We start from the raw sequence: 23100 nt of genomic DNA on the forward strand, positions 1-23100 counted from the left end.
ATTTTTTTAAAAAAATGTAGACATATTTTAATTTTTGTCATTCATATCTTATTTTGTCCCTCCTTTTGCATATTTTCTTTAATGAATCTATTCTACCATTTCTTTGATATTAGTATAACGCTTGTCCCTCAGTGGCCTGGCCACAGTGAGTTGGCCGTGACTAGGGGGCTGCAGTGATTGGCCATGGCGAGTTGTCCTAGACCAGGGGTGTCAAACTCACATCGTCATGTTGTCGTCACGTGATATATCGGAACTTTTTCCCGGGAGTTTGACAGCCCTGTCCTAGACCCTCGTCAAGAAATGCCATGATTTACGTGTTATTGGGAAACTTCAAGGAAAGCTTGCAAAGAAATTTTTTTGGTTGGATGTCGGCTTAAGTCTACAGCAATATTTCTCAGTTTTGACTACTTTAAGATGTGTGGACCAACTCCAAGAATTCTGGGAATGGAAGTCCACCCATTTTACAATGGCCACAGTTGAGAAACACTGCTGTACAGATATAAAATTCCAGTCCAATGTAAAGCCCATCCAAAAGCTGCATAAAATACCCGTCATATTAAGAATGACAGTTCAGAGACAGTTTTGGGATGGTCTTTACATTGGCCTGGAATTTCATATATGTACATATATATGTGTGTGTTCCTTCCACCCCTTCATGGATTCCACCCCTTCATGCCTTGTCGTGGTGATGGGGCTTGTGTAGCTCAATGAAGCTATGAGCTATGCCGTGCAGGGACACCCAAGATGGACAGGTCATAGCAGAGAGTTCTGACAAATGTGATCCCCTGGAGAAGGAAATGGCAATCCACTCCAGTAACTTTGCCATGAAAACCCCATGGACAGTACAAAAGCGAAAGACAAGGGAAAAACAGAAAGATATACCCAGTTGAATGGAGAATTCCAGAGAATAGCTAGAAGAGATAAGAATGCATTCTTAAATGAAGAGTGCAAAGAAATAGAAGAAAACAATAGAATAGGGAGGACCAGAGATCTCTTCAAGAAAATTAGAGATATGAAGGGAACATTTCATGCAAAGATGGGCATGAAAAAGGATCAAAATAACAGGGACCTAACAGAGGCAGAAGAGATTAAGAAGAGGGGGCAAAATTACAAGAATGAGCTTAACATCCCTGATAACCACGATGGGGTGGTCACTGATCTTGAGCCAGACATCCTAGAAGGTGAAGTCAAATGGGCCTTAGGAAATCTGAGCAACAACAAAGCTAGAGGAGGAGACAGTGTTCCAGCTGAGCTATTCAAAATCTTAAAAGACGATGCAATAAAAGTGCTACACTCAATTTGCCAGCAAATTTGGAAAACTAAACAGTGGCCACAGGATTGGAAAAGGTCAGTTTACATTCCAATTCCAAAGAAAGGCAATGCCAAAGAATGTTCAAACTATCGCACCATTGCACTCATTTCACATGCTAATAAGGTTATGCCTAAAATCCTACAAGCTAGGCTCCAGCAGTATGTGGATCGAGAACTACCAGAAGTACAGGCAGGATTTCGTAGAGGCAGAGGAACTAGAGATCAAATTGCCGACATATGCTGGATCATGGAGAAAGCTAGGGAGTTCCAGAAAAACATCTACTTCTGCTTCATTGACTATGCTAAAGTCTTTGATTGTGTGGATCACAACAAATTGTGGCAAGTTCTTAAAGAGATGGGAGTACCAGACCATCTTATTTGTCTCTTGAGAAACCTGTATGCGGGTCAAGAAGCCACAGTGAGAACTGGACACGGAACCACTGATTGGTTCAAAATTGGGAAAGGAGTCCGGCAAGGCTGCATACTATCGCCCTGCCTATTTAACTTATATGCAGAGCACATCATGAAAAAAGCGGGGCTAGATGAATCAAAAGTTGGAATTAAGACTGACAGGAGAAATATCAACAACCTCAGATATGCAGATGATACCACTCTAATGGCAGAAAGCGAAGAGGAACTAAAGAGCATTTTGATGCAGGTGAAGGAGGAGAGTGCAAAAGTTGGCTTGAAACTCAACATTAAGAAAACTAAGATCATGGCATCCGTCCCTCTCAATTCCTGGCAGATAGATGGGGAAGTAATGGAGGTAGTGACAGATTTTATTTTCCTGGGCTCCAAGATCACCGCAGATGGGGACTGCAGCCAAGAAATTAAAAGACGCTTGCTCCTGGGGAGGAAAGCTATGGCAAATCTAGACAGCATACTAAAAAGCAGAGACATCACCCTGCCAACAAAAGTATGTATAGTCAAGGCTCTGGTTGTCCCAGTTGCAATGTATGGTTGTGAAAGTTGGATCATAAGGAGGAAGGCTGAGTGCCAAAGAATTGAGGCCTTTGAACTCTGATGCTGGAGAAGACTCCTGCGAGTCCCTTGGACTGCAAGGCAAACAAACAAGTCAGTCCTAGAGGAGGTCAACCCTGGCTGCTCTTTAGAAGGCCAAATCCTGAAGATGAAACTAAAATACTTTGGCCACTTAATGAGAAGGAAGGACTCTCTGGAGAAGAGCCTCATGCTGTGAACGATGGAGGGCAAAAGAAGAATGGGACGACAGAGAACAAGGTCGCTGGACGGAGTCACTGAAGCAGTAGGCGTGAGCTTAAATAGACTCCAGAGGATGGTAGAGGACAGGAAGGCCTGGAGGAACGTTGTTCATGGGGTCACGATGGGTCGGACACGAATTTGCAACTAACAATAAGAGCAGTGTTCCTTCCACTCCCAGAATTCTTGGAGTTGGTCCACCCATCTTAAAGTAGTCAAGACTGAGAAATATTGCTGTAGACCTAAGCCAACGTCCAGCCAAAAAATTCCTTTGGAAGCTTTCCTTGAAGCTTCCCAATGACACTTAAAATATGGTCAGGCGTTTCTTGATGATGGCTTGTTTTTCTCTTCTGATGATTTTGAATTGAATTGAATTTGGCAGCTGCAAATGTGCAAGTCCAGGGCCCTTTTGCCTTTTCTCTGGCAGATCAACAGGGAACCCTCCCCCCCCCAAAGCTCTGCTGGGGAGAAGGGCCTGCCGTGGACTAACTTCTGCAGCCTTGATGCCAGCCTGAGAGTCTGCCGCCTGCCTTCCCCTTTCGCTGTGGACTCAGCCCAGGAACTGGCCTGTTTATTCATTGTTGGGGTGGCAACATCCATCCCCTTCTTCTCTCACTTAGCTGGTCATGTACAGCAGCATATCTGAGAGCTATGTTGCCCTGCGGTCTGAGTCCAGATTGGTGGCTTCTGAGGCCTCCATTGGTGGCTCTCTTGCTCTGTTTGTCTTAAGAGGAGAAGCTGCGGGTCCATTTTTATTCAGGGATTTTATTTCCTTCAGTAGACAAGGGAAAACCAACTTTTTTTTCTGCTGATGCATCTCTAAAATACATGCTCCAGAAAATTCTGGCAAATGGTTGAGGAGGTTCCTTCCTTTCCTAGGAGCACCTTTAACCTGGGCCTCATTATTCATCCTTATCTGGGTTTTTCCTGAAAAGTCAGAGAGAAGCTATTTTCTGAGGCAGATGGATCGATACTTTCTTCTTCTTGTCTTGCTGTTAACACACCTTGCTTGCCCTTCATACAAAGGCTGCAGGTGGCCTCCTCTCCTCTTGCCGTCCCCTTCTGTAGCTCCAGAGTTGAACATCTGTCCATTAAGAGCCTAACTTTTGCAATGGGTGAAGCTGCAGAAGGCTGAGGCTGCAATCCCGAATGACCCTCTTGCAGGGGTGAAATGCTCCCGGTTTGGACCAAATCAGCCAATCTGGTAGTGATGGCGGCAGGTAGTTCAGAGAACCAGTAGCAAAAATCCATGCCCCCCACAGCCATGCCCAGCTGAGCCGCACGATCATCAGAGCCTTTTTAAAAAACTTTTAAAAGCATTTTTTTACAACCTCTTCAGAGGTTGTAAAAAAAATGCTTTTAAAAGTAAAAAAAAAGATAACGTGCCACAGCTGATCACCTCCCCACGCTGTTCTACTTACCCCATGCCTCCTTTTGGCATGCACTGTGTGCGTGCACCTCACATTTGGTGCGTGGTACACAGCCAGTGAACCAGTAGAAAATTTGGTGCATGCGCACGCAGCCAGTGAACCAGTAGTAAACCAGTTCAGGTTTCACCACTGCCTTCTGGGCTAGGCTGGACTGCCAAAACTTCCAAGTTTAACTCCCCCCCCCCCAAAGTCACTTCCCATTGCTAGCCTCCCATTGTCCAATCCTATTCAAATGGATTGAATTTGGGAATGGTCTCTTCAACTGTGGGCTCACTGGTATGCCTCTGCCTGCCATTCCCAGCTGCCTGACCTTGAGGCTGTGTCTCCAGCAGGTCTAGTGAGCAGTGAACTGTCCCTCCTCCCATCCAGCTTCCTTCCCCCAGAATTCATGGCAGGCTGGCCTCGAGGGAACGCAAAGCGCACCTGTGAGGTGACAATCCTCCTCTTGGTTTTATATAACAGTGAGGTGTCCCTTGAATCAAGGATGACTCTTGGTGATACCCTGAAAGAGGCCTCCTTCCTTCTACTCTGTTTGAATTCCTGGTCTGGCCCAACCCTTGGAGTTTTCTAACTGACCCCCCCCCTCCCTTCTAGGTATTAACCCAACTGGAGCAGCTTACTTTATTGCCCAGACACATTCAAGTGAGGTTGCTGTTGACCATTGGCCATCTGCCCTCTGCAGTGGCCTTTGTTGAATTTCTGTACTTGGTAGGAAGTTGTCGTGTCCCACTCCTCCGCTGACAGCCGGGTCAGGGAAATCCGAATCAGGCTTGCCTCTGCAGCTCTGCCCAAAGTCCTAGCAAAGTCCTCAGAGCAGGCAGGAGACCAGTAAGTGACTTCAGCAAGATAAGTTCGACTTTTGCCTGACTCAGAGATTGCCAGAAAGCTGATCCTTTATATAGGCCATGGGGTGTGGCTCCATGACTCAGCACTCATTAAGGCCTGCCCCTCCCTTCCTTCTGTTGCCTCCGCCTATCCAATCTTCTGATGCGAGGGTCACTCCAATCAGCTGTTGGTAATAAACCCTCCTCAGGCTCACATGCTGTGGAGGAGGGGGAGGGGTCTAGCTGCTCCGTTTGCCTGGGCATGGAGTCAGGGCTGGGGCCGGGAGGCATACATTCCTCCATGTTCGGGAGCAGATAAGAAGGCCCCGGCTGCTCTGAGGGCGGGCAAGACACAACAGAAGTTGACTAAGGATGTATTGGAAAAAAAGATTCACCTGGTTCAGTTCAAAGCTGGGAGAAAGACACTGGAAACATGGAGGCTGCTTGGAAAGATGGTTTAATGATGAAGCAGAACCACATGGGTTTGTGGTCAGCTCAGGGCAGCTGACCACACAGAGTTGAGAGCGAGGGGTTTTTATACCTTCTCTTGGGCTTTGCACTTGAGCTTCCTGTTCCAGCAAAGAATAGAATAGAATAGAATAGAATAGATTTTTTTTATTGGCCAAGTGTGATTGGACACACACGGAATTTGTCTTGGTGCATATGCTTTCTGTAATGTATTTAAACTTTAGGAGGGAAATTTGGGCGGGAACAAGCACGTTGCTGATTGGTTGAAGCCTCAGCTAAAATAGTATTTAAAGAGGGGTTTTTGCCTGTTGTCTTTTGCTGGGTTCACTATAAACTAAAGAGCTGTTGTCACTCACTGGTCTCCGCCTCTTTATTGCCCGAACTTAACACTTTCAGTGTACATAAAAGAAAAGATATGTTCATCAAGGTATGATGAAAGCTGGCTGGGGAATTCTGGGAGTTGAAGTCCTCTAGGCTTAAAGTTGCCAAGGTTGGAGACCCCTGCTCTGAAGGACGAACCGAATGTTTGTGAGCAAGGGGAGCCTAAAAAAGTGATGCTTGGATGGAGCTGAGGAGACCCTCAGAAAGTGAAGTGAGAGGTTTAAAGAACAAAAGGCCACAGATGCAATTGCCTGCAGGGCATGCCGGAAGCAAGGATTGCTTGCAAGATAGGAAGGCGTGGAGAGCTGTACCTCAGCTCGGGGTACATGTCCTTTTCTTTTTCTTTTTATCTCAGGCCTCTAATTCCTTGGTTTTCCTTATTGCCAGATTTCTATACCACTCTAATGCAGTACAATTCAAGACTGTTTCATAATACCAGTAAAATAAAAAACGTCATCAAAAAAGGACAACAAAGAATGTTCTTTCTGCGCCAACTCAGAAAGCTCAAACTGCCCAAGGAGCTGCTGATCCAGTTCTACAGAGGAATTATTGAGTCTGTCATCTGCATCTCTATAACTGTCTGGTTTGGTTCTGCAACCCAACAAGAAAGACACAGACTTCAGAGGATAATTAGAACTGCAGAAAAAATAATTGCTACCAACCTGCCTTCCATTGAGGACCTGTATACTGCACGAATCAAGAAGAGGGCTGTGAAAATATTTACAGATCCCTCACATCCTGGACATAATCTGTTTCAACTCCTACCCTCAAAACGACGCTATAGAGCACTGCACACCAGAACAACTAGACACAAGAACAGTTTTTTCCCGAAGGCCATCACTCTGCTAAACAAATAATTCCCTCAACACTGTCAAACTATTTACTAAATCTACACTACTATTAATCTTCTCATCCTTCGCATCACCCATCTCCTTCCACTTATGATTGTAATTTTGTTGCTTGTAGTCTTATGATTTATACTGATATTGTTTCCTGATTGCTTATTTGTAGCCTATGACTATCGTTAAGTGTTGTATCATTAAGTGTTAAATTTGTACCCTATGACTATCATTAAGTGTTGTAAGTGTTGTACCTGAAGGTATCTTTTCTTTTATGTACACTGAGAGCATATGCACCAAGACAAATTCCTTGTGTGTCCAATCACACTTGGCCAATAAAAAATTCTCTTCTATTCTAAATACCATATTTTTCAGACTATAAAACATGTGTATAAAATGCACCAAGATTTCGAAGAGGTATTAAGAAAAAAATGTTTTTGCCCTCCCCAGCCCCCAGGAACACTCTGCAGGCTTCCCAAACCCTCTGCGCCTCGTTTTTGTGAAAAATGGGCCCATTTTTTGCAAAAATGGGATGAGCGTGGTGGGGCTTCGAGAGGCCAAAAATGGCTGTATTCAGTGTATAAAACGTATCAACATTTCCACCCTCTTTTAGGAAGGAAAAAAGTGTGTCTTATACTCTAGAACAGAGGTCACCTACCTTTTGGACCTCAGGGACCACTAAATTCATAATTTTAAATCCTGTGGACCACTAATATGAATTTTTTAAAAAGATAAATAGTATTTAGTGCAATATAAAAATGCAAATAATTTTTCTGTGGACCACCAACATTTTCTTACGGACCACCAGTGGTCCACGGACCACTGGTTGGTGACCACTGCTCTAAAAAATATGGTAATAGTACAAAACCACAGCATAAAATCAAGTAACATCAAGTGAGGTTGGGGACTTCCTTTCCCTGGGGTGGCAGGGGGAAGGGGCTCTGTAACGTGAGGGCTGCTACTAGGAAACTGACCCTGGAGCCGGCCAATCCTGGCCAGCAGAGACTCTTGCAAGGACACATTGGCCAAGCCTTGTAAGGCCTTCTAGGTAAAAACCAACATCCCCAAGTGGGCCTGCAATCTTATGGACAACAAACATCACCCCCAACATCGGGTCCTCCTTCCAGATGTTTGCATCAGGCTGCTGCATTCTGTAGCAATCTCAGTTTCCAAATTGTCTCTCTGACATCCCCCTGAGAAGCTGGGCTCCCGCAGTGGCCATGAACCCAGGAGGCTCCAAGCTGCCGACCTGCTCATCCAGGGGTCTCCATCACCCACCCCAAACCCTCTTGGCAGCGAGGTTGCACCAGGACGACCCCCCTGCAAGCAGCAGAGCATTCACCTGAGTCTCTTTTGACCTTGCAGGCTGCAAAGGGTGGCCAAGGCTTTGTCTTCAGCACTTGCTGGCCATAGTGACACCTCGTCCCAGGCTGATGGATGTCTTCTTCCTCGGCCTTTCTGTGCAAACAGACTTTGAAACTCCCCTCTCCAGAAAGTCATGGTGGAAGTGCATTTAATATGGGAATTCCTAAACTGCAATCACTTCACAACTCCTCTGACAAAACAGCTGGGGGCAGGACGGGGGGGGGAGGGAAAGGCTGGGAAGAAAGGAAAACAAACCATAGGCAACACGGGGTGAACCCTGCACACAACAGCACTGTTCGCAGCCTGAGAATTAAACATTCAAACGGTTCTTTGCTCTCCTTGCTAGAAATCCAGAATTTCCTGCTCAAAAGGTTTTTGTTCTCAAAATGCTGGCAGGGTGAATTTGCCAGAAGGGTGGATTTAAAACTCATTTAAAATGTTTACATTTACTAGAATGAGAGGACTTTCCCCACCAAAGCGGGCAGCGTTTGCTCCTTTAAGGAGCATTCTGAGTCCACTTCCCCCTCCTGCTGGCTCTGTTTTGTTTCACGGATCAATGGGGGGAAAAGAGAATATCTTGCAGGCTCAAACTGTACCTTACACCCACTCAGAAAGTTGAGCTGTCAAATTCTTGCGTCTATGAGTATGCTTTTCTGTAGGATGACTGCAATTCCCAGCCTTCTATCTTCTGGCAGAGTGGTTTGATTATCTTGATAAAAAAAACCCTAAAACCCTCGATCTCCAGAGGGAAATCATCTACCTGATTAGGAAAGTTTTAACTGGAACTTTTAAAACTTCAGGCAAAGAAGGACGGTGGTTAAATCTGAGCTGCAAAACTCTGGATGGACGTGGGATGGCAGCAGAGACTTTCCCAACTGTCTGCTTCTCTGAGCACCCATCAACACCGCCCCCCCCCCCCCATGTTGCACCATTTTGGGATCCCGATCAAAGAGTGCCAGTCAACTCTTCCTACCCATCCCTCATTCACTTTGGCTGCCTTTCAAGACTGTCTAAAGGGAGCCCCCCCCCCAAATCAGCCAGATGGGTCACCTGTACAAAGGGACGAGGCTGGACTGTTCCACCTGGTTAAGGTGTTCTTGATCAAAAGTCTATTAAAACCTGTTAAAATCTGGAACAAAGTAGCTGGGAACAAGGATAGAGTCACTGGCTTGTAAAGCATCAGCCCTGAATGGTCTCAGGAAGCCCTCATTTGGTTTTTGCAGAATTTGGGATTTTTCAAAGGCCTCCCCCCCCTCCCTCCCCACTGCCCCCCTCCCAACTGCCCCCCCTCTCCAGCCCCAGATTGGTTGGCAAAGAGGAGCAAAACAGGAGCCCCTTCACCTTTTGCAGTGTGTCGTTGCCATTAAGAAGAGCTGCACTAGTTGCGCCTGTAGTGTTTTCTTCCAGTGTTACCAAGAAAACCCATAAATCTCTGGGAACCTCTGGGTGCCTTCCCTTCATGCACCCCCTAAAAATCCAGGCCTCGTCTCTGAAGACGGAGGCTCAGTTTGCGCTACAGCAGAGCCTCAGCAACAACGCTGCCTTCTGTGAAGTCCAGATGTTTGATTCTTGGACAGATGCACGTATGTTGCCGACCGTTGGAAAAGCCAGGAGAGATTCATTGCCCACTTGGAGGGTTCATTCATTCACGCATCAGCCCATCGTAACACAGGAGATTTGCTGGCGAAATGATTCCCTCATTATCGCGCGCCGGTCCAGATGCCACCTCCGTTAGACAAATTGAACTGGCACGCCCGTTGTGGAAGCACTAATGACTACCACCGATTATCATTTATATTAATTTCCACTCTACTTATTTTTAATCTACAAAGTTTATCAAGATCTATATTGGTAAAGAAGCCACACTAGTGCCCGTTTAACAGGTGAAGAGACAGAAGGGGAGCCATTTGCAAGGCCACCAGAGAAGGGGGAGGGGGAGGAAGGAAGCTGGCACTCTATTTTGGAGGAAAGCCAAGATGAGTTTCTCAGCCTACTTCCCCTCCCCCCCCCGGGGGGGTATCTCAGAAGGATCTCAGGTGCTCCTGACTGGTGGAGCTTTTCTGTTCTGCCACGGCCCTCACTCTTAAACAATAAAAAATACCCAAACTTATATTTGGAAAGTATTTTGTACTGCTGCACTATAGAAATACATTTTTCAACAATCTGTTATTTGGAAGCTAAGGAGAGGGAGAGAAAGATGGGGGGGGAGAGGGAGGGAGAGAGGAGAGGAGACAGAGAGACAAGGGAGAAGAAGAGAGAGAGGGAGAGGGAGGGGAGAGGGAGGGAGGGAGAAAGGAGAGGGAGACAGAAAGGGAGGGAGAAAGAGAGAGAGGGAGAGGAAGGGAGGGAGGGGAGATAGAGAGAGGGAGGGAGAGGGAGAGAAAGAGAGAGAGGAAGGAGAGAGAGGGGGACAGAGAGGGAGAGGGAGAGAGGGAGGAGGAAGAGAGAGAGAGGAAGGAAGAGAGAGAGAGAGAGAGGAAGGAGAGAGGGAGAGAGAGAGAGGAAGGAGAGAGAGGGGGACAGAGTGGGGAGAGGGAGACAGAGAGGGAGGGAGGAAGAGAGAGAAGGAGAGGAAGGGAGGGAGGGGAGAGAGAGAGAGGAAGGAGAGAGAGGAGGACAGAGTGGGGAGAGGGAGACAGAGAGGGAGGGAGGAAGAGAGGGAGGGAGGAAGAGAGAGAGGGAGAGGGAGGGAGGGGAGAGAGAGAGAGAGAGAGGAAGGAGAGAGAGGGGGACAGAGAGGGGAGAGGGAGAGAGACACTTATAGAACAATGAATTTGGTTTGTTGATGTTGTGCAGCATCCCTAATTGCTGAGATGCTGGTCCTCCACCTGGGCTGGCCAACGTGGTCTCAGTCTGGAGGGAAGAAAAAACTCCACCTCTGCTCAGCCATGGGGCCTGGTGGGGAGGAGGCCCTGGCCCACCATCTATGGGCAAAGCCAAGAAGGCAAGATAGGGGAGGCCTGAGATGTGGGTGCCTGGCCTTCTTTTCTGTTCCTGAGTCCTAGAGAGAGGTTTAGCTCCGACTCTTGACAGCAGGATTGGGGGCAGCAGCTCAGCCTCTGGGCCGGAAGAGGAGGTTGCCTGCTGACTGGTGGCCACAGCCCCCTTCGGGAGGTCTTTGGTGCACCCTCCCACCCCTCTTTAGCAAGGAGGGGGAAAAAGCAAAGCAAAAAAGCTGTTGCTGAAATGCAGCCTTTCTGCTGCCAGACGTCAGAGGCTCTGGCTGTGATTGATGGGCCGGAGAGTCCAGCCCTGGTTGAGAAACACTTCCAGGGCTGATCTGGCTGTCCCCTTTGAACAGCTATTCTGGTTTCCCTTTAGTGGGTGGCTGGCAGAGGCTTCTGGAGACCCACCTGCAAGAGAGACGGGCCCTGTGGCCCCTGGATCCGGGGCTCCACAGGATGAAGAAACCAAATTATGTGTGATGCACATCAAAACCAGGTGGTCATTTGATTACAATCTTGTGGCTGCCATCTTGCCTTTTTGGCCACATCCATCATTTCCTTGGGTCCCACAGTGGGGCTCTGACCGGGCCTTATTCTCCTGGTGCATTCACACAGTACCTGGACTCTGGGTCCTGAGTTCCAGATCATCTCCATGCAGGATCAAATGCAAACCCAGCCAGAATGCAGCTCCGGGTGCTTCCTGTGCCACACAGATTGGGCACCCCAAAGGGACCGATGGGAAGGGCCCCCGAATGGAAAGCATTAAGGGCACCATTCCTGCAGGGGCCACCGGAACCCAGACTTTTCCTCCTCTCCCTTCTGCGGATTTCTCCGGGGTCTCTCTCTCTCCAAGTCGCCTTCTTGCAGCCTTTCCTTCCATTCGGGATGCTGAAGGGGGGGGGGGCGGTCCCGGGGGCCACGCGCGTTCAGTGGCCCTGGGGGCCCGGGGCCGCGCGAGGGCGCCGGAAGACGCGGAGGGAGGGGGGCCGCGGGGCGGGGCGGGGCGGGGGGGGGCGGGCGCCAGAGGCTCGGCGCTGCCTCTGCCCAGTGGCGGCCAGAGGTGTCGCCGCCGCAGCTTCAGCACCAGCGGGCGGAGCGGCGGCCGCGCCAGGCAGCCCGGCGGCACCCGTGCAGCGGCAGCGGCGGCGGCGGCGGCAGGAGCGGCAGCATGGCCGAACCGGAGGCGGCGGCGGCGGCGGCCACGGAGCCCCCGGCTGTCCCCGGGCCGGAGGGCGAGGAGAGCCACGTCCGCTTCGCCCGCAAAGGCGCCCTTCGCCAGAAGAACGTGCACGAGGTCAAGAACCACAAGTTCACCGCCCGCTTCTTCAAGCAGCCCACCTTCTGCAGCCACTGCACCGACTTCATCTGGTGAGGAGCCCGCCGGGGGCGTGTGGGGGGGGACGCTCGCTCGCTCGCTCGCTTGCTCTCCGGACCCGCGGCCGGTCGGAGGGCTTCGGCGCCGGCGTCGCCTTTTGGCTCAATGCCCCCCCCTCCTCCTGCTCTGCGCCCTTGGCCCCCGCCTCCCCCCCGCCGCCTCGCCCCCTCGCCCTCCTGGCCAAGAGGGCAACTATCACTGCCCGCTTCTCAGGCCGGCTGATCGGTCCACCCGCGCCCCCCACCGCCGTCGCCCCCTCCCCACTTCCCGAGATCTGACCCGCCTTCCCACTTAGCTGCCTTCGCCCTGCCGGGCTTTCCCCCAACCTGGAGCCTATGGGCTACATGTTCCATTCTCCGCGGCCAGCTCGCGCCTGATGGCCGGGCTGAAAGGAGGATTGAGCGGGATGGAGAGCTGCTCCAGGGAGGCCCTGTCCCATTGACAGCTCCGTGGCCCTGCAACTTTTTCCCCGGTATGGGGAGGGGGCGGCTTGTCCTGGGAGTCTCAATGCAAGGGGTGGAAGTCAGAAGCGCTGCGGTCCCATAAGCTACAGGAGGGGCCAAACGGAGGTATGGTGGCCAAGCGTGATGCCCACCTTCAGCCAACGGTTGGATTCCCACAACCGGAGACCCAGCTGCGTTTGAAACTTCCCCGCAGCCTCTTGGGCCAAGCTAGCTGCTTCCGGAGGGGAAAATGGCCCTCTGTGCTGGCCCTGAAGATCATTAGCCCCCCAACGGAACAGGGATCTTAGCATAATGGAGAAAACTCACCGCAGGTGGGAGGAGGGGGAAGGGAGAGAGGCAAGAGGGAGACATGTAAGAATATCTGTTCTTGAAGCCTCTGTCGAATTGCCATAGCTTACCATCACCTGCAATTTTGGGGGAAAAAGATAAGGCAAACATAACTCCCCAGGTCTCCCCAGCATGTGCTAAATATGCATACTTGTCACAGGAACTCTTGACCAGTGCAGAACCAGTGATTCCCACAGCCAAGTGTTGATTTAAAATATATTCTATGCTGGACCATGCTGAAGTCCGCTAAGTTCCCCCTTCTTTACAAGGATCGTGGGAGAGGTTTACAATGGTGACTTCTCAGCCCCCCCCCTGCCCCCAGTTCTCTATGTCTGTCCCCTATTAGCTCCTACTCAGGAGGAACCAACGGATGCCTCCTGGTTCCTCTTCTCTGTGGTGGCTGCCTTGCTCTGGTCCATTTCCGGCCTTCCAAAGTACCGCTGTGCGTCTCAGCCAGTTGGGTCAGCCGGATGGAACTTAGGCAGTTGGAGTCCAACACAGCTGTGGGGCTCCAAGTTGGGGAAGGCTGCCATTGTCCAGCACAACAGCTGCCTCTGGAGTCTGGACCTTTTGCGGAGGGACTCAAGGCCACCTTTGTGAGCTCTTCCTCTGGTTGTCATCTTATTTATTTATTTATTTATTTATTTATTTAATCATATTTATATACCGCCCTATCTCCCGAAGGACTCAGGGCGGTTTACAGGCACTTAAAAACACATAAATACAGTATAAAAACCATTAAAAAACTTATTCAAAAAACCCGTTAATTAAAACATACAAATAAAACCCAATTAAAACCCATAAATTTAAAATCTAGCTCAGTCCTCCTTGTTCAATGAAATGTGGGTTTTGGCTTTTTTTGTTTGTTTTGGAAACCACATTAAAGAGGAGCATGTTGTCACGTGAATGAATTCTAATGCGGTGTTCTATCTTTTTCCTTCGCAGGGGATTTGGAAAGCAAGGCTTCCAGTGTCAGGGTGAGTTACAGGCTCGAGATGTGTCTTTTGGTCGTGTGCAAATCCCATGGAGGGCTCAGAACCTGTCGGCATGCAGGACTTCGTCCTCTGGATGCAGCCTAGCCATAAAGGCCGCCTCGTTTTGAAAGCAAAGAAAGGGTGGCTTTCAGGAGTGAGGCCTGCATCCTGCCACATGCTGAGGTCTGGTTGTGGCTGGCTTAGTGGGTCTCTACCACCTGGGGCTTCTCCTGGCCAACTGGGTTGCTTGTCCAATGGGATCCTGTGGCAAGAAGAAGAGGTTCTCCGGGTGGGGGTATTTTGTAAGCCTGAATGCTGCCCACGAGAGACTCCAAGCGAGTTCCCGTCTCCGCAGCCCACATTGCCTGCAAGCAGCTCTCGCGCTTCAGTTGAAGGGCTTAGCATCTCTTTATTTGGCCTCTGGCAGGCCGAGCACGGAGGGCCTCCCTCTTCCGGCCGAGCTGCTCCTTCTTCCACTCGGGAAGGGAGCACTTTCACCCCATGGGTGCTGGAGAACTGGGAGGAAACTCAGAAAGGCAGCCCCTTCCCCTCCCTTCCTCCCTCCCTCCCTCCCCAGCTGCCTAGCCTCTGAGCAGCAGTGGACGGCCCCCCTGTCAGCATCCAGGATGTGGGGGTGGCTGGTGAGGCTGAAGGGGAAGCGGAAGAAGCAACGGTGAGGCTCAATTGAGGTGCTCCCTCCTCCCCCCTGCTTCCTCTGTCTTTCTGTCAGTCATCTGGGGGCAGAAGGTGGGGGTGGGGGAGGAGGCAGCCTGCCCCAAGGAGTTGCTCCTCATCCTGGCTGGCTTCTTTGAGGAGAAATGGATGGTTTGCTCTGCTTTGAGAGAGAGAGAGAGAGAGAGAGGTGGTCCAGGCATAGTGGAGAGAGTGGGGGGGAATCCTTTGCACTTGTAGGCAAGGCTTTGGGGGCTGGTGAATTGGTTGTGTCACCCACCCCACTTTCCTGGGGATGCTCAGCACTTTTCTATACAGAGAAGGATGCAACCTGAGAGGCCCATCTGGGATCCTGCTATAATTTAAATCATGTTCGTGTTTGAAATATGAAATTACAAAACTCCTCTTGTTTTAATAACATGCCGGACTGATTTGTAACCTTGTTTACGTCTTTTGAGGCTGGGGTTCTTTTCTTTTCTCTTCTTTTCTTTTTTGACCACTGCTCTGATTTGTTTGTGTATAATGTGAATATTTTATTCTGTTAGCCAGTTCTGAAAGCTGTTTGGCTGGGAGGTAAAATATGCTGTTGAAGGGAAAAATGGTGGGGTTTCCCGCGGTTTCTCTTGTGCAAAGAAGGTGAAAGGGGTGGAATTTCACGCAAGGGGGATTCTTGGTGCCAGGAATGTCATGGTGGACGTTGATGTGAACCTTCTTTCCTCTACAGTATTAACCCAGGGAAACCTGCCCGCCCCCCATGATGGATTGAATGCAACAGGTCAAAGAAAGGTCAACCGAGTTAGGATGATAGATAGCATCTGAGTTTGTACTGTACCCATTTTGCTGAGTTCCTTTGAAGGAAACATAGAAAGGTAGAACCCTAGGACTGGAAGGGACCTTGGAGGTCTTCTAGTCCAACCCCCTGCTCAAGCAGAAGATCCTACGCCAGTGTTTCTCAATCTTGGAAAGTTTATGAGCTTGGAAAGTTTATGGACTTCAACTGCCAGAATTCCCCAGCCAACATAGCTTCAATTTTGGGAATTGAAGTCCACACATCTCCAAGGTTGAGAAAGACTGCCCTACACCATTCCAGAAAAATGGCTATCCAGGCTCTTCTTGAAATCTCCAATGATGGAGCACCCACAACTCCGGGAGGCAAGCTGATTCACTGAGATCATCATAAATGCAGGATTTAGCTTACAGAAGATTTTAATTTCTTGATAGGATTCCTCCATTGCCAGGATCAGTTTACTTGTAGGATGAAGGAAGCCAAGATGCTGTTGCAATTGGATAGTAAACATCGGGTTGCTTTCCCGTCAGGAGCTCTTCCTCGGGTGCTTTTCCGCTGAGGAGTCCAGATTGTATTACTCAAGCTATGTTAATGCAGCCAAAGTGTTCACGAGATGTGTGTACAAAACTGAGTGTATTTAAGATGCTCCACAGCTGGATTTCATGCTATCCTCAAGGACCTGAAAGGGTCATTGTGTTGGAGTAGCTTAATTCCGAGGATGCTTGAGAAGAAAAGGGACATCTTGAGAACGGAACGGATCTGACATGTATTCTCACATTAGAGATGGGCCCCCTTGGTTTGCACAGCCTTGTTCCTACCTTTTTTTAGGGCTTCCTTGTTCTGGATTGCTTTGATTATCCAGTCCCACCATCAAGAGTGGAAGATGCGGGTGGTGGGTGGCTTCGAAACAGAGAGAAAGAACGGGCATCATTTTCTACTGTCGTTGGGCAGGTAGATCCAATCGTTAGGCCCAAGGGGGGAGAAAATAGGCTGGTAGCTCTCAGTGTATGTCTGTGCACGCTTGTGCGCACACAGATGCTCACATGGGATTTTGCCTTTTCCTGTAGCCGTTGATGGTCTCCAGCAGGCCAGGAGGAGTCCCTCGTTTGAGAAGGCTCTTCCCCAGCACATGGAGGCCTTGAATGTGTTGGCTGAGCAGAAGAGCACCCAGAGCATCTCCCATTCAAACCCTCTTTGGCCAGAAGGTCCACCCTGAGGCATCTCAGAGAAGGGGGAGGGGACCCATGGCCAGTCTTGATAGGAGGGGATTTCTGATGAACAGCAGTTGGTGAACTGATCAAAAGTGCCTTCGCTTCAGAAAGAGCTGCAGGCTCTGAGGTCTTGGTGGTATTGATTAGGAGAGCCAGAAAATTAATTACAGGTGACGCTCTCAGATACACCTTTGGGATTTGCAGTGCAAAAGAGGTAATTCTTGCAGGGTTGTCTTGGGATTCGATGGCCCCTGGAACTAGAAATTTTAATAATGGAGATCTGGAGAAATTTTAATAATGGAGATCTGGTTTCCAGCACTTGGGAAGGGAAGGCTAAAGCTATAAAATAAAACTGCCCTTTCCGGTTTCTGCACCTCCGAGTCCTCCAGTTGTCGCCTCAGAACATGGAGGTCTGGTCAAGTCCTGCAGTTCCAGGCCCATGACAGATCTGGAGGCTCCCTTGGGACTGAACCTCAATCTGGCTTCCCCACCTCTGCCACTTGTAGCCAAGGCTACCTGGCAGAGGCTTAGAAGAGATGGGAAGCAGTCCTGGGCCAGGCCTCTTTGGCCTGTCTTAGCAACAGCTGTCATGATTGGGGCTGTTGTGTTTCTAGCTGTCTTTCTTTCTTAGCGCTCTTTTGGTGCGGCATTCATGGTTGGCCATAAAGTAGAATTGATAGGCATTCAATTAGACATTGATCTGGAACTTAAAACATGCTGCTGCTGTGGCTTGTTTGCTGAGGCTTTTCTTCCTTCTCAGGAGCAGAGAAAAATCTACAGATGGTTAGAACAGTGAAAGCCCAGAATCAGCAGCAAACTCTTCACATGTTTAGGCACTTGAGAAGGCTTCTTTGCCAGATGTCTAAATGGCCTTCCTCGGTTCCCTCTTTTTTTTTAGCTGCTCTGCGGTGCTTGGTTCTCTAAACCAGGAGTCTCCAACCTTGGCAACTTTAAGACCTGTGGACCTCAACTCCCAGAATTCCTCAGCCAGCAAAACTGGCTGAGGAATTCTGGGAGCTGAAGTCCATAGGTCTTAAAGTTGCCAAAGTTGGAGACCCCTGCTCTAAACTCCTGCTTCCCCCCTCTCCCCCCGCGAGACCCCTTGCCCATTTCTTGCCCATTAAATCAGCAAAGGCAGAAAGATGGGACTGGAGTGGTAGTGGCTGTTTTGTTGCCTCTTCAGAATTTTGTATGTTATTCCGTGACATCAACCGATCGTTGCCTCTTGATCCACAACTCATTTTCTGCCTCTGAACTTTTTCTTCCTTTAAGGCCCTTTTCCTCTGTTTGGATGGAAGTGGGCAAATCATACATATCTTCCTAACCAATTAATTCCTTGCTCTCCTTTCAGGAGAAGTGAAGGTGCTTCAGTCCACATTTTAGAGCTATTAAGGCTGACGGTGGGTGTGTACCAATATAATAATATTTTAATTTTAATTTTAATATACGCTTGATTTGAGGGTTAATCAGTGCATTTGGAGGCAGCATTAAAGTCTCTCCTGCATCAGGGTTTAGCAACGTGGTTCCTCTTTAGTGTCTTTTTGGAGAAACATTGGCTCTAATCATATATGCTGAACCTGAGTACTGTCATTTTCATTTTTAGGGTTCATATCACACATCAAACTGTGATCTAACCAAATAAGCTGGAATAACACAATATAAAGCCATAACAAGACTAACTGAACTTAATGTTAGCCAAACTTGGTATGTTGTGTGAAGGCATCTGCTAGGTCTTCACCTGATCAAGCTCAAGATGTTTGGTGAATCTAGCCAGGATTGGGGGTTAACAAAGGAGATGCAGACCTTCTGTTACTCCTGCCTGCTGGTTGTAGAGGGGTTAACCTGTTGCAAAGGAAGGACATGTGTGTTTTTGGAAGAGGGGACAGGTGTTCACAGACCTTCCATCTTCCAGCCAAACACATTGGTTGGCTTTATATATCACATCCAACCATAGTTTGTTGATGCCACCATTCATATTTAATAAGAAACCATTAACCATAGTTTAGACGCTACAATGGTTGGCTTCACACAACATACTAAACCAGAAGAAAATACTCCTCCATTTGGTTTGCTATGATTCATAAAACTAGTCCTTGTGAAGATCAAGGCATCCTGTGCTTGTCTCAATATCAGAACGTTGTGGGTTTCAAAGGTTCTGGCGAGAAGAGAGTGCTGGTTTCTTGTGCTGCAGGAACATCTCTGGCATTGTCTTTTGAAACAAGCAGCGTTGGTCAGTTATTGTTCACTTTGTCTATTGATCAATGTTGGTAGATCGGAAGGGAGCTTTGGGCATTCCAAGAAAGAACTGCAATTGAACAGTGCAGTTCTTCCTTCTCTAGTGCAGATCCATTCTGATCTCTCCCTCCCAGACCGAGAGATCTAGGCATTCTCAGTCATTTTTCTTAAGCCTCCGTGGCTCAGTTGTTAGAGGGCAGTACTGCAGGCTACTTCTGTTGACTGCTGGCTGCCTGCAATTTGGCAGTTCAAATCCCACCAGGCTCAAGGTGGACTCATCCTTCGGTCCTTCCGAGGTGGGTAAAATGAGGACCCAGATTGTTGGGGGCAAGAGGCTGACTCTGTAAACCGCTTAGAGAGGGCTGTAAAAAAGCACTATGAAGCGGTATATAAGTCTTAAGTGCTATTGCTATTGCTAATGGAGGAATATGATCAGTTTTTGTTTAAGAGATGAGGAGGAAGTGAATGGGACTGTGTGAAGCCATTAGGCTATTTTTTCTTTCTTGGAACCGCAAGGGGAACCAAGACTCTGTGATAGAGAACACACAGCCCCACTTCTGTGAGGTCACGCAAGACTTAGACTAATTTTATTGTCACTTTCAATGCACACTAATTGGCATTCATTAAAATGAAATTTCATTGCATACAGCTCTCAAAGGGTCTCCACCTCTAATATACACTACATAAACAAGACAAGATAAATAAATAAATACAAAATTATGCATGTACCCACATATATTATATGACCCGGAGAAACAACACAGTCTAGTCCGGATGTATACATGTACATGGTGAGAGAAATGAATCTTGAGAGAGTTTACCAGACGGATGGCACATAGGGAACAAAGCTGTTCCAGAAACTGGTAGCCCTGCTAGAAATACTTTGAAACCTCCTCCCAGAGGGGAGCAACAGGAAAAGACCCTAAAGTGGATGTGTGGGGTCTCTAAAAATGCTTTGAGCTCTAAGCACATAGCGCATAGCGCATAGACCAACCTGGTATAACCCTCAATGAGTATGTAGCACAGTGGTGTCATAACCACAGTCTAAAGCAGGGGTCTCCAACCTTGACAACTTTAAGACTTGTGGACTTCAACTCCCAGAGTTCCTTAGCCAGGGGAGGAACTGGTCTAAAGTTATAGGCAAAGTAAGTGTTGATCTAAGTTATTGCTCATGTCCAGAGAGTTTCTGTCTTTGTAGAGATAACTGAGCAACTGAGAAGCCAACTGATAGTCCCAGCAAGACTGAGGTCAACCTTGGGTGGAATGATGGTAGGTCATGACAAAGAAGTGACTATCATTGCAGGATGGAGGTCAGCCAGAGGCCAGCTGTCTGGAAAGGCAGCGTGTGGGTTCTTGAACTGGATCAGGATAGGGAAATGTTGCAGAGAGTAGGAAAGCTGTTCAAGGCTCAAAGTCTGCCTAGCCCCCTCTGCAAGAACCAAACCTGTCCTGATCATTGCAAGTGATGAGAATCCCATGGCCCCCCTAAGAGGAGGAGACACATGGTCTGAAGATCTTACCACTGTAACTCCTTCTTCCTCTGGGCTGTAGCTGAATTTTCCTACAGAGCGGCAGGCGTAGACTAAGAGGAGACCCCTGGGATAGTGGTTGGGCAGCCACTTAGACCTCAGGGAAGTGCCGTTCCTTTTCTAACACCTTAATTCATTGTCCTGAAAAGCACCAGATCTTGATGGCAGGCTAATAGAAACCCTCAATGAACCTAGTTCACTAGCTAGTTAGTTCTCCGCGAATGCTCATTTTATTGGTCTTGGCAGTTTGACAGCCTCATCTTTGCTAATATGCAGCATCTTCAATTTTTGACACAGTTGGTTTCCAAGAGAAGGGGGGAAATCCACCCAAACAGATCTCCTTGGCAAGATCCTCTCCCGCCCACCACGAATGAGGCAGGATTTTTCATGCAGCGCAGCTCCACGCAGCAGGAAGAGGACGTCTGCTCTGCTGTGTCTGGGCACTGAAGGGGCATCGCAGTTAGGTGCAGGGTGCTCAGCTTCCTACACCCCTAAAACTCTGGATCGAAGCAATTGCAGTGCTCATCCAACATGTTCTGCCCAAAGGGTTAAGGTGCTGTCTTACTTCACCCAGCTTGCTAAGGCTTTGGCTGTGATCCCCAAGGCAGAAACTCTCTGGCTGCACTTAATCGTGGGAACTCAGACAGTGAATTCAGGCTTTGGCTGTATCTGGGGTTGGTGCTCTCATATCATCGTCATTGTCATCGTCATTGTCATCATCACCATCATCATAGGCATTACGGAGACCTGGTTGGGCGCAGAAGGGGGCGTGCCCCTGGTACAAATGTGCCCGCCGGGTTTCCGAGCATTCCATCAACCGAGGGCCCAGGGTAGGGGTGGAGGGGTGGCGGTTGTGATTAGAGAGAGTCTAGAGCCGAGGGAGACCACTGTACCTCAGATTGCCGGTTGTGAATCCCTCTTTGTGAGATGGGGTCATAGGTTTCAGATGGGCTTGCTGGTCGCGTACCTGGCTCCTTGCTGCGTGACAGCTGCCCTGCCCGAGCTCCTGGAGGTGCTTGCTGGGGTGGCGGTTGAGACCCCCAGACTCTTAGTCATGGGGGACTTTAACTTGCCATCTTCCGGCTCGTCGTTGACAGCAGCTCGGGAGTTCACGGCTTCCATGACGGCCTTGGACCTGACTCAAGTAGTTGATGGCCCTACTCACACTGGGGGTGGTACACTGGACCTGATTTTTATCTCTGGTCAGTGGTCGAGAGATCTGGACTTGAAGGAAATAGTCATTGAACCTTTGTCATGGTCAGATCACTCTCTCCTTCGCCTGGACTTTCTGACTGCCATCCAACACCGCAGGGAGACGGAGCCGATTCGTTGGTTCCGTCCCAGGTGCCTGATGGACCCGGAGAGGTTCCGGATGGAGCTTGGGCCACTTCCTGAGGGTCTGGCACATGGCACGTCTGAGGAACTTGTTGCAGCCTGGGAACGGGCCGCGGCGGGGGCCTTAGACCGTGTCGTGCCTTTGCGGCCTCTGACCCGCCGCAGGTCCCAACCGGCTCCTTGGTTCTCCGAGGAGCTGAGGGGGATGAAGCGCCGGAGAAGACGCCTAGAGAGTTCCTGGAGGTCTAGCCGTTCAGAGGCTGATTGGACACTAGTGAAGTCCTATAATAGGGCTTACCTAGTGGCATTGAGGGAAGCGAGGTGTTGCTACGCCTCCTCCCTCATTGCGTCGGCAGATAACTGCCCAGCCGCCCTGTTTCGGGTGACTCGTTCCCTCCTTCACTAGGGGGAGTGGGATGACCCGTTGCAGGGACGTGCTGAGGAGTTTAACGGTTATCTATACGATAAAATCGTTCAGCTTCGGGACGGTTTGGACCAAAGTTGCGGTGACTCAGGTGAGACGTCTGAGGGTGGTCTTGGTGACATTGTTTGGGATGAGTTTGACCCTGTGGCTCCCGAGGACATGGACAGGTTGTTGGGTAGGTTGAATGCCACCACGTGTTTACTGGACCCGTGCCCCTCCTGGCTGGTGCTGGCCACTCAGGAGGTGACACGAGGCTGGCTCCAGGCGATTACGAGTGCTTCTTTGGTGGAGGGTGTCTTTCCGGCCGCCTTGAAAGAGGCGGTGGTGAGGCCCCTCCTCAAGAAGCCTTCCCTGGACCCGGCTGTTTTAGGTAATTATCGTCCGGTCTCCAACCTTCGCTTCGCGGCGAAGGTTGTAGAGAGTATGGTGGCATATCAGTTTCCCTTACACCTGGATGAAACTGTCTATCTAGACCCGTTCCAGTCCGGTTTCTGGCCCGGTTACAGCACGGAGACGGCTTTGGTCGTGTTGGTGGATGATCTCTGGAGGGCCAGGGATAGGGGTTGTTCCTCTGCCCTGGTCCTCTCAGCGGCTTTTGATACCATCGACCATGGTATGCTGCTGCGCTGGTTGGAGGGATTGGGAGTGGGAGGCACCGTTTATCGGTGGTTCTCCTCCTATCTCTCCGATCGGTCGCAGACGGTGTTGACAGGGGGGCAGAGGTCTGCTCCGAGGCGCCTCACTTGTGGGGTGCCGCAGGGGTCGATTCTCTCGCCCCTTCTGTTCAACATCTATATGAAGCCGCTGGGTGACATCATCAGTGGCTTCGGTGTGAGGTACCAGCTGTACCAGATGACCAGATGACACCCAGCTGTACTTTTCCACACCGGGCCACCCCAACGAAGCTATCGAAGTGCTGTCCCGGTGTCTGGAAGCCGTACGGGTCTGGATGGGGAGAAACAGGCTCAAGCTCAATCCCTCCAAGA

General features: G+C 49.5%; 1 protein-coding gene across 1 annotated transcript in view; it reads left to right on the forward strand.

The window, feature by feature from the left end:
- The first annotated feature begins 11827 nt into the window (after positions 1-11827).
- Positions 11828-23100, forward strand: part of PRKCB (protein kinase C beta) — a 272893-nt gene continuing 261620 nt past the window's right edge. The window contains exons 1-2 of the mRNA XM_058157171.1: positions 11828-12149; positions 13893-13924. Of these exons, the coding sequence (XP_058013154.1) occupies positions 11950-12149; positions 13893-13924 (232 nt within the window). The 5' untranslated portion in view covers positions 11828-11949. The remainder of the gene's footprint in view (positions 12150-13892; positions 13925-23100) is intronic.

Source organism: Ahaetulla prasina, chromosome 14 (assembly GCF_028640845.1).
Source record: "Ahaetulla prasina isolate Xishuangbanna chromosome 14, ASM2864084v1, whole genome shotgun sequence".
Lineage (NCBI taxonomy): Eukaryota > Metazoa > Chordata > Lepidosauria > Squamata > Colubridae > Ahaetulla > Ahaetulla prasina.